General features: G+C 42.8%; 1 protein-coding gene across 4 annotated transcripts in view; it reads right to left on the bottom strand.

Moving 5' to 3' along the window:
- Positions 1-12,162, bottom strand: part of syt7a (synaptotagmin VIIa) — a 126,169-nt gene that overhangs the window by 34,846 nt on the left and 79,161 nt on the right. For 2 of the 4 annotated variants that reach the window (XM_054777624.1, XM_054777625.1), the window contains 3 exons: positions 8,510-8,677; positions 6,227-6,646; positions 183-314 (listed from right to left, as the gene is read on the bottom strand). In XM_054777624.1, the coding sequence (XP_054633599.1) occupies positions 183-314; positions 6,227-6,646; positions 8,510-8,677 (720 nt within the window). Of the gene's footprint in view, positions 1-182; positions 315-6,226; positions 8,678-12,162 lie in introns of those variants that run through there. The other 2 variants (XM_054777626.1, XM_054777623.1) reach the window with 2 other exon arrangements.

Here is a 12,162-nt window from a genome sequence, read left to right as displayed (position 1 = left end):
GCATTTAAGTGCGGTGACTCACCACTAGACCAATCTACTCTGCTCTACCTTGCTGCAAAAATCCTCTCTAAGCTTGTTCTACGATATCATACCCATCCCATTCTTTCATTTACCACTCTCCCTAACACACACACACACACACGCACACACACGCACAAGCACTCCCATACATTATCTGGTACCTCTTCTCGAGGGGGGGCTCTTGACTGGCTGCTGGGGCTGCCTGCGCTGTTTCTTGCAGGTCAGGGATATTGGCAAAGTCGTCTTGCTCGGCCACACCGATGGCCAAAGACAGGACCACCAGCTTTCCTTCACTGGCTCCCCAAAAAACAAAAATCAGTTAAGAGAGATGGGAAGAGAAATAGAAAGGAGAGAATCAAAGGCGTAAGAAATCGAGCACAAAAAAGGAGTGGTGCAGGTGGGAAAAAGAGAAAGAAATACAATAGAGGTCATTGAAGGAGATAACAAACAGCAGCAATGTGATAGGACACTTCAGAATCTTGGAAGTGGATAGAAACCATCAGAAAGAAAATGGTCATCAATAGAAACAACACCAGAGAACGATCACACTTCGTCCAGAGAAGGATATTTAATACAAATGAGAAACGAGACCAAATTCCAAACTAAAATGGCACTCAGAAGATTGGAGACCTCTGCTGAGGCGGAATTATGGGGAAAAATTAACAATAATTTCATCAATAATATCCATCCATCCATCTTCTATGCCTCTTGTCCTCACTAGGGTCGCGGGCACGCTGGAGCATATCCCAGCTGCCTTCGGGCGAGAGGCGGGGTACACCCTGAACTGGTCGCAAGTGAATCGCAGGGCACATATAGACAACCCATTCACACTCACATTCATACCTATGGAGAATTTAGAGTTTTTAATTAACCTAACATGCATGGTTTTGGAGTGGGAGGAAACCGGAGTACTCGGAGAAAACCCAAGCACGCACGGGGAGAACATGCAAACAGAGATGCCCAACGGAGATTCGAACCCAGATCTTCCCAATCTCCTGACTGTGTAACCACTAGGCCAGTGGAGGTTGCAGGAGCACATCATCGCCAAACACTTCCAAAATGGCCAATGTCTAACTTCGCCTGAGTTAATATTGAATTAAGCCTCATTACAAGGATCTGGACTAATTGTTTCTATTTGAGTGACACAGAGTTAAGAGGTGCTTGCAGTGTGTCACCCTTTCTGGGTCACTGCTCTCTCACCCGCCATGCTGCACTTCTCACACTTGGGCTTTACTATTCAGCCACACTTTCCTCCACAAATCCCACAAATCCCTATCCCCTTCGTCTTAAAACCTCCTGCCTCCTCATCGGTCCCCACCGCCTGTCACACACACCCATGCTTCTATAGCTTAAGCCTGTGACGTCGCTACTGTACCTCCGCTTAGAAAATATGGTACTGTCAGGCTGTGGAAATATATCCCCTTTTGCTTCAAATTTTGCTTTTCTTACATTCAATTCTGAGCTTTTCTTGCAGAATGATTACCGGTAAGCTCTGTTTAATCATCTCTAGTTGTATTTATATGCACGTATATCAGTAGGTCCCCACCTTTTCTGTCATTCCAGCTGATTGTAAGTCTGGGGTTATAATTTGTTCAGCAAAGACATCCCATATTCATTGTTGGCTTAGTTCCCAAATATGAGAAGCTCTTAGAAAATCAGTAACCCAATACTGTCCAACTAACTACAACAAGAACCTAAAACAACTTAAGGATTATAACTTTTGGTATACATTTTCAAATGCAACTATCAGACATAGACTTTAGTTAAACTAATTGGTCAAATCACTCACAATAGCGTAGAAGTAATATTTGATAAGTATTACAATAACAAGTTAATGTAGCACATTCTGTTGACCAAACAAGGCTAGTTGTTAGCAAGTTAGTTATAAGAGCATTGTTTTTGAGAGATTGCTAGAAAAGAAGATTTCTATTCACCGCCAACTTATCAATATACTGGTTCCCTCTTCTCTCATCACTTGTTGATGAGGGCATTTACACCACACAGAATATTGGTAAAACACTTAAAGTCAATATTGTGTGTACCAAGGGAGATGAAGAGAGTGTGGAAACAGACATTAATAACACCACAAAAAAATCATACTTCAAGCTAAAAAGCAGCCCGATGTCCCCGGAGATCAATTTGGTAAAAACGCTCAAAGGCTAGATATCTGTGACAAGACATCGACGGTTTCACTCAGCACTGGGATTGTAAAATTGTCAGAGTTTGAAATTAAGTAGCTTGAACGGCAGCGCTCTGTCATCCATTATATGAGGTGTTGCTGTTGCAGAGAAACAACAACAACAATGACCTCTCACTCATATTTATAATGATGAGAGCTACAGTTGACTATAATGGGCTGTTCACTCAATGACCTTGCTGCTTGCATGTGCTACAATGCTAATGCTCAGTGAGCTGACGGCATTAGTCCAGCTGTGTCACTCTTGTATGCCCGCAGAAGCTTAAACCTCACATAAAAAAAGGGCAAAATAATGTTAAAACAGCGATTGTAGCATGGAATCAGCGAAAAGGCACATAAAAGACATGTTGTACCTTGGCAGTGTCCTTCCTCAATCCTCATCACCCCTGCTGCCTCATGTGAGTCTATCCTCTTATGGCCTAAAGCAACAATATGTTGTAGATGTAATGGTGCTGCTGACATAAGATCAATGCTTCAGCTGCTTAACCCTTGCTCTTATACTGATGCACCGTGACACATGGACCATGTGATACGAGCATGCAGACACATGTCTATCAGTCTGGGCTTACCATTAATATGAAACCAAAAACAAGATGTGCGTACAGTATATAGGTTTGCAATACTCAAAATAAAATAAAAATTAGGCTTACTTGTGTGTCTCCTAAGCTGGGCGTTTAATAGATTATTCCACGGGGCGATACAGAAATAACATCATGTAATTGTGTGGGACTGTATGAATAGCCAATATAGAGATTGTCTCCGACACCTCATGAATATTGTAAACTTGTAGCGCTGCCCTGTAAAGACAATTGCATGAGACAGGCTGAATTCCATCCAAACAGATGTTACTGTTTAGCTGAGCATACAGCATAAACACGGAACAACTTATCACAGACCCACCCTGGCAGTTCCAAAGCTTGTGATGACGTTTAGTTTAAAGTTCGGAAAGAATTTTGTGACACATAAGGAGCATTAGCACTTACCGTAATCTCACTGATAAGACAGCATGGATTCATGGGCAATTATACATTATTTCATTAATCGCACATGTTCAGCTGTGCTCTTTTATATTACCACCTATTGTATATACTTCTATACACAACAAAATGTAATATTTTTAATATAACGGTGAGATATATACTCAACCAAATGAGATGTTAATCCATCTCAATCACTAGCTAACATCCAATAAGCATTTATGTCACTGATTTTCAAACATTCCAACCTCAGAATTGTCTGCTTTTGACCTCATCCATCTACATTAGCATGACAAGCACAAACATCAACTAGAATGATTTTGTAGTAACTGTTTATACAGCCAAATTTTAATACTAATAAGTTTTACTTAACGTTTCCAGTGCAACACGCACATTTCACTTCATTTCAACTTCTATGTGCTGCCATTTCAGTCTAATCTGCCTAGGGCCTTCAGAATCAGTAGTGCTGGCAGATGTCACTTAGCAATTGGGCTGTCTCTTCACCCATAAATTCTTCAGATTGGCCACAAAAATGTCAGCATTTTTCTGACCGCTGATTTGTTGATCAGAGCAAAACAAAGCCCAGTTCGACAAGCTAAATAGTCTGAAGGAGACTTGGGGCATTCACTGCGAAACGAGTTTAGTTGGTTAGCAAGGTGTGTTGAGTGTCAAGCTGGGCCTGCCTGTTCAACAAAGGCAGTTCTCTTTTAAAGCGGCTATATCACCATGGTAACTTAGGCTAAACTCATAACCTGGATCCGACCAGGTTACGTCCAGACTTTCAGCTTAAAACCGGCTATGAAAGCGTCGCTCTTTCACTGTGTAACTAACTCGGAGATGGCGTCACCATTTATTGAGAACCCGGTGGACTTGAGAGCAAGAATAATTCAAGGAGCACTACGACGGGAGCTGATCGCGTGGATCCGTTAGCATTCCCCGATGAAATTATCCATCTATAAGCGAGATAGATTTTCAGCCAAGGGAATACGCTAGATAGGTTCACTTTCTGAGCCAAGCGTCAGGAATAAAATGCAATATGAAATATTAATTCGGCCAACGTTAGCAAATGTGTATGTCACATCAGTCCTTGTGTGAGCACTTAACCTGTTGGTCTTTTTATATTACAATATTTGCTGGACGAAGAAGCACTTTGAGGCATCTTACAAGCAGTACAACTGGCTTACAGCTTCAAAGGAGCATACTATAGTGCAGGGGTCCTCACCATGGTAACTCAACAGTAAACCACCGAGCTGGTTTGGCCCCGCCCACAGACCAGTACCGGGCCGTGGGAAACTTTCAGTTGCAATGATTAAAAAAAACACACGCAGCCATTTTGTTTATGTATGTTTTCCACAGCAGATGAAGATGAGAGTGTTACAGCCATCTTCATCACATACATAAGAATAAAAAAAGCGACAGGGCGCAGTGATACGACAAAAGAGAAAAGTACAAGTTTGTGAGGTCTGATTTTTTTTTGAGGAGACATTTTTGTGTTGTACATGTATTACTCTTTTGAACGCATATTGTTGTGAGAAGCCAATCTCTTTACTTAAGTAGACCCAGCAACTAACCGGAACTACGTTCCTAATCACTGAAATCCGACCAGAACTGGACCAAGTGGGGGGTAAGTTACTGTTGATGCACTACACTGCTGATGGGGAAATCATACAACTTAATGTCAAAAAATCTGTACTACCCCTTTAAGATTTAGTTCACCCTGTGTGCATGTGTGGTTGGATGTCACGGCGGCGTTAGTATGACTTGTTGAAGGTAATCTCTGTGGCCATTGTAACGTGTGTTGGTATACAGTAGTCATTTCACTATCATGTGTTCATACACATAAGCATAAGGAGTGCATTTATTCACATTTTTGTATACTTGGGATGTGTGTTATTGATAGGAAAATATATTGAAAAAGCGCTCAAGAAAGCAGTGATATTAAGATGAAACTATGTCAGTGTAAACAGAGTGAGTGACTTACATTTAACATTTAAAAGACTTGTAAAGCAGCAAAACCACAACATGATTGTCAAACAGAAGATATACAGTATTGGTGAATCAAGTTATTGTCCCGCGATATGAATTTGTATTGATTGTTCATTTATTACAAATGTATACAAATTATTGAGTGAGTATAATGTTTCGGTATTGTTAATGGACATATGTGACATAAAAACTGGCACTGTTGATACTGTTTCATGCTATTGAGTCCATAAGAAAAATGAAAATGAGAGAACAGATAGTGAGAAATATTGTTTAAAATAGATACTGGCCATTAACTACCATGAGCATGCAATCAACCACAACCTGTCTTCCTTTAATTACCCAAAACAGACATCCACCATCATAACAAACACTGGGACCAGGCTGCGCAGTGAGAGGCCTGTAACACAGGCAGCTTCCACCGGTGGTCCATGGTGGAAATTACGTAATGCTCAAAGTTACTAGCAGACATGTGACTAATGTTTCATTGTTTGGAAATAATGGTATTCATACCCAATACTCAAAATGCCCCTCTCTCTGTAGTGCCACGCCTTGTAATATTTGCATATTATTGATGGTTTGTACACCTGCAACGGGATGGTGGTACTAAGAGGTGGATTAAATTGGTTAAGGTCCCACTGAAGGCCGAGGTACCAAATGCACGCCCACCACTGTGTGTGTGTGTGTGTGTGTGTGTGTGTGTATATATATATATATATATATATATATATATATATATATATGTGTGTGTGTGTGTGTGTGTGTGTGTGTGTGTGTGTGTGTGTGTGTGTGTGTGTGATCAAGTGCATGTTTACATGTTTACACACGTCATTTAGTGTGCACTAGTGTGCATAAATTTGGACAGACAGATGAAATATCCTTCCCTGGATAAATTAAATTAAAATGAAATCAGAGCACACATGCTGTCAAAATAAAAAACCAATTAGTAAGTAATTAAATATAATATATGCATATAAACCTTGGGAATTACATGCAAATATATGCACAAACCCGACAGGACACCACAAACATACATGTAGAGACTTACAGGAAGGATTTGACATCCAGGCCACGATTCCGGATCTGGTCCATCATGTAATCCCAGCTGCCAGGATTGCCACGTGAGCGGCCTCCCGCGCCACCTCCCCTATAGCGAGAGGCACCCGCTCCTGCGGGGCTGCCCCGTGTGGCCCGTGGAATAGCTCTTTTACCTGCACCCCCACCCTCACCACCGCCATCACCACCTCCATCTGCTCTCCCAGCAGCCCCACCTCCCACGGGCTGTCCAGGTGCTGTGTGTAATTGTCCCAAACTCTGGGATGTGGTCGGAGGATGGCCAAAACCAGAGCCCGGCGGGTGGATGAGGGGCTGCTGGAGACTCTGTTGGCGTAGCAACGTCCGTGGGCGGGCAGGGCCGGTGGGGATGTGCTCCAGAGTGGAAGTGTAGGATAAGACTGGATCCCCAAAGCTGGGAGGGCAGAGGAGCAGGGAAGAAAGAAAACGAGAAGGTGGCCATGGCCAGCAGAAAACAGGATGATGGAGAGATAAGGAGGAAGTAGGAGAGGAGGTGTAGAGGAAGGCAACAGAACCATCAGAGGTGAGGCAAGGTGACAGAGGGCAGGAGGGAGACAAGACAGAAGCAGTCAGGTTGACATCAGGATGGATTGAAAGTTCATCCACACAGGAAGTTAATGTTGGCGAGGCGGAAGAGGAAGTAGGAGGACAGGTGGTGGATGAGGACAAAGTAGAGAAGGAGTCAGAGGGCGGAGCGTGGGGAATTGGAGACAGGAGGAAGAGGAGAGAGAAGGAGAGTAATGTAAGGCAGCAGCAGTAACAACCGTAGCAGAAATAGCAGTAGAAGGTGCAGCTCGAGTGAGCTCCCTGTGACGCCTGCTGCTCGTACGCCAGCGTCGGCCAACCATGCGCCATCTGTGTGCTCGCCCTGCGCGCCTGCGTCACGTGCCAGTGCACCTTGCGTGTCTGCGCAGTGTGAGCGTGCTGTCTGCGTGGAGGAGTGTTTCGAGGTGGCAGCGGTCGGATATGCGCAGTCCGAACAGGCGCTGGGCGGCACGGTTGCGTTTGGCTGATGGCTTTGCAGCTTCCATGCCTTCCTGGTGAGGTTTTTTTGCTCTGATGAGAGATCCCCATTTCCTCCACTGACCAAAAATGTTAATCTCTGACAGCCTGTCATCCTTTCTCTCCGAGTCTTTTTGGGTCTTTTAAACACATGCTACATCTCTAGAGACATCCATTAGCCAACCAAGGCCTACAGTATGTCTCCCTCCCTCTGTCAAGTTCTCATTTTCCACTCCCCTTTTAAGATTCTCTTTATTGCTACACTGCTTCTCTTACTAAGTACACATAAAGCTATGTGACGCGTTCATCATGATAACTTACTTACGTATGTACGTATGTACACTGTAAGTACCACTGTCCCTAGCAATGTTTGTTAAAAACACACATTTTTGCAGCCAACTAAGTATATCCTCCGATCTCAGCTGACTACATAACCCAGACCAGAAGTAGGTCATGAGAGAGCTATTGACATAATTTTACTCCGCTTTGCATTACTTCACCCAGCGTTATTTTGCAATTTTGGCCTTCAGTGTGTCGTTAATCATATTTAATGCCTAGACATAAAAGATAAAAGGGGTAATGTCAGGTTGTGCCGAAATGAAACACAAGATTTAGAGACTTGGAGGAGTGGTTGTACACCGAGACAGAAAGATGGAGAGGATACCGGGAGAGGTTGATGATGGAGGAGAGTCGGAAAATGGGGTGCGAGACACAAACACAAGAGACACAGACTCTTATGGCTGCCCGAAAATAGAAACCAATTACAGAGAAGGGGTAAAAAGGAAAGATGAGGAGGGGGGGTTGGGGTGGAGTGATGAGAGTGAATGTGTTGTGGAGGAAGAAAATCACAAGGTGCCAAAGGAAGGTGCAAAAATCACATCCAACTGAAAATTAACAGCCTCATACTCGCTGAATATAGACTCCCGATGATGTCATACATAACGGGAGAGAGATCACGCAGTCCACAAGCTTGCTGCTTGAAGGATGGCACATTATTTCAGCCATTGTGGTGTAGTTACATTATTTCTGTGTAGTCGCATGCCAGTTGGGTTCCATTGTGCAGTTGAGCTGAAGGCATGAGTCAGTGTGGTGTCAGCTCGAGCTCCTATGGGATGGCACCTTGATCACCTTGACATTGAGCCCTACCTCCCGCCCTGGAGAATTTCCCTTGCTTAGTCAGAATGGATCTAAACATAGCTGCTGCTGATTTGAAAACTGTGCAAATGACTTGCTCTCTCCCCAGTTCTTAACTCACTTGCTGGGTCTGAATCCTCCAGACTGCACGTGGCCCTGGACAGTCTGCCATCTCCCAGCCTTTGCTCCCTCCGTCATCATGCTCTTCATGCTGTCACTGCGATAAGGCCCACCCCCATCATCCCCATGTCCTGTCGCTGCACCTTTCTGACACCCCGACACTGCCCCACTAAGGGAGACAGACAGGGAGCAGAGGTATGGCAGCAGAGAGTGGGTACAGAGAGGGACAGCAACGGCAGGCAGAGGAGAAAAAGACCAAAGAGCGTAAGAGAGAGAGAGAGAGAGAGACGCACACAACATACACACAGGAAAAAAGGTTGAGCAACAACATGGCTAAGTAGGTGAGACACATTAGTAGAGTGCTTGAGGAGACAGCCTTCCAAGCCAAGTGAGAAGCAGGTAGATGAAAAAGGTCTGGAGTCCAGTGTGTTCAAACACAGGGATGGAGTGCAGAGAGCAGGGAAGAGGAGAAGCATTTGCCTGTGAAAGGTGGAAAACCCAAGAGGTCCCTTTGTCTGGGCCTTCATTCACCAGCAGCAGCAGTGTGGACGCTGGTCATTAAACTCTCATCCCACCTTCATTTAGGCATTTGGTGCTCGTGATGTGCCACTGTATGAGGCAGTTCTATGGTTGCAACACAGAGCCATAGTTTGTAGTAGAGTTCAAATAATCGACTCTTTTGAGGAGCCACTGAAAGTGACATTTAGCTTAATAGTGCTCCAGCAAAACACTGATTACATTCTTTTTTTAGAAAAGAAAATTTTATATTTTAATTTTGGAGAGCTGTTATCTGAAAGTGCTGTCTGCCTTGGTTAGATATTCCATGGGGGCACTAGCCCCTCGTTGGCCAACACACATTTGCCGCGTTCGTTGTAGAATACAATATGTTTGTATTAACGTTGGCTATTAGGGGTGTCACGAGACACCCAACTCGCGAGACGAGACAGTGCACAAGACTGGGTCCACGAGGACGAGACAAGATTTTAACATGAATTTTTTTTTTTAAAGTAAGACGAAAAAATATGACTGGACAAGCAAGCTTTTTTATTTCACTTTGTCACAAAACAATGCAGGTGCGTTTTGAAATGTTTATTGTCCCACAAATTGAAGCTAAGCGATATTATTGTGAACATTTTTTGAGACCAAATAAACTGCTGTTATAATATATAATAATAATAATAAATAATTAGAGATGTCCGATATTGGCTTTTTTTGCAGATAACCGATATGCCGATATTGTCCAACTCTCAATTTCCGATTCCAATATCAACTGAAACCAATACCAATACCAATATGTGTAACATCACATATCTTTGTCTTGAGTAAAATTGTTCTAAAGTACTGGATCAATGCTCTTAAATGAGTACAGTTGTTTTGTTGGGTTTGTTGTATTATTTGATTTGATTTGTATTATTCTGTTCTTATTTTATATGCTTATTTTATTGCATTAAAACCTATATAAAGTATATATGCTGTGTATGGGTTTTCAGCACTACTTTGTGCTCTATAGCTGATATAATGTGAATTACTACTGTGTGGGATGAATAAAGTTCTTATCTTAGCCACCTGACAAGATCAAATACATTGGTTTTGGTGTCTAACTGTTTCCCAAGTACGTGTGTGAATATATAAACAAAAAGCCTGAGCTTAAATTTCTTTGTAGAAAGGCGCTTTATGAAAGTATTTATCTATTTGCATTCACTTTCAGCACAGCCTTGCCACATCCAATATGGCTGTGACGTTGACATAAAGCTCAGCGCTCAGTGTGGCGTCTACGTATATGGTTTCGATAACAGCACTTCCTGTTTCCCAGCGTGCTTTGCTGTACTGTTGTAAATGGCTAATAAGTTACATGTTTAGAGCTCACATAGTTGTTGATTATTATTTCTTGGTAGTGTCTTGTCTCTCGTCATCTTTCATTCTGTGAAGTTGCGGAATTCTGTCATTCAAATACTGGATTTTCAATAGGGGTGTCAACATTAATAGTCCCGGCTTATAGTTGAACAATGCCAGCTCATTGTTTTTGTCCTATCTACTTGTCTCTGTGTATTTATGTCATGGCTATCCAGTTGTTGTTTGATATTTATAATGAAAGACAATTTATAATTAAATATAATATATAATATATAATATAATTAGACACTAAAGACAGTATTTTATTAGTTATTAGTATCAACATTTTACCTTTGTCTAGTTACATAACGCCTTTTTGCTCTTTTTTTCCACCTTCACTGGGATTTTGTTTATTTTATTTCTGCAATTAGCCATGTTTCACAGATGGCCCCTGCACCACACTTTGGACACCCATGCATGTTTTCCCAAGCAAGGCAAGGTGTTGCCCAGTGTCCACACTCTGCCTTCTTGGCTCTGTTGCTGGTTAGGGGTGGGGGTGCATTATGTAAGGGTTAATTCCATAATGCACCCGCATTACACGGCTCTACAAAGGTGGAGCTCCACTCCAGCTCGCCTGCGCGGCGGATACTTCCCCATTGTTGATTGTTGTATTTACTCCATCATGCAAGAAACCCTTCCTCACTTTGACTTTTAATGCCCACCGCTACTAGCTAAATATAGCAACCATGGCACGTAATTGTCAACACAGGTCTCTTCTGCGTATGAGGTGTGTTAGGAATTTGTCGCTCATCCAAAGCCCAGCGTAAATAGAACCGCTCTATGATTAAGAGTGCAGACAAGTCCGAACATCTGTGTGTTTGGATCTGACAAATCTTAAGTAAAATTCATCAAATGTAGAATTACTATAGCTTCTGCTTGAACATTAACATGGATGCAGTTGTTCAACTCTGATGAAAAAAACAGCCACACGTCACTCGCTAAAGTCCACGCTAGGAACAGGTAGGCTGGATTGCAAGTTGTGTGTAAAGCACTTTATGTGCGGTTCCAATAATGCCTTGCACACTGCCACTTCCATATTACTGTTATCATTCATAGTAGCGATGCCATAGTTCACAATCTGATTGACTTCTGGCTGCCCTGTTCTGTGGGAGATAGCTTTTCTCCAAACAACAAATCCTGTCACGTTTTAACCCCCTACTAGCCATCATTGAACGTATAACCTATCATGACCACACAATAACTCCAAATTGCAGTTTGCTTTTCTGACAGTTATAACATATGTGCACGTGCCACGGACATTTACGTGAACACAGTAAGAACAAGAAGTCAGCTAACTTTCTTACCGTCAAAATACTCCAAGACCAGGCAAGTTATTATTAAGTGGAAGTGTTTAGGACACAACAGCAACTCAACCATAGAACAGCTCTAAGAGAGCTTACTTCAGTGTTAACATGGACTGTCGCCAACTTGAATTACAGCTCAATGCAGTTTGGGGAATTAAGCATGTCACATCTTTGAAAGGAGGGATAATCAGAAACAGAGCACAGTGCCCTCTGGTGACATGACTATTTCATTAACATGCACCGTCCTCGTGTAGAGGCTCAACATGCTGTGGTCAGGGGGTGATATTTGTGTTGAGTCCCTTAGAAGGTCACCTTTCCAATTTGATTGTGACCTGACTGTGCACATAGATAAGTCATCAATCACAACAGCAGCATGGATGACACTGCTAGAGCAATGGTTGACACAGCAGACATGGGCCTCGTTTATCGAGCTGAACGCAAGGTGGACAAGGTCTTT

The sequence above is a fragment of the Dunckerocampus dactyliophorus genome, chromosome 5 (genome assembly GCF_027744805.1).
Source record: "Dunckerocampus dactyliophorus isolate RoL2022-P2 chromosome 5, RoL_Ddac_1.1, whole genome shotgun sequence".
NCBI classification, from domain to species: domain Eukaryota; kingdom Metazoa; phylum Chordata; class Actinopteri; order Syngnathiformes; family Syngnathidae; genus Dunckerocampus; species Dunckerocampus dactyliophorus.
This window is presented reverse-complemented; position numbering and strand designations above follow the sequence as displayed.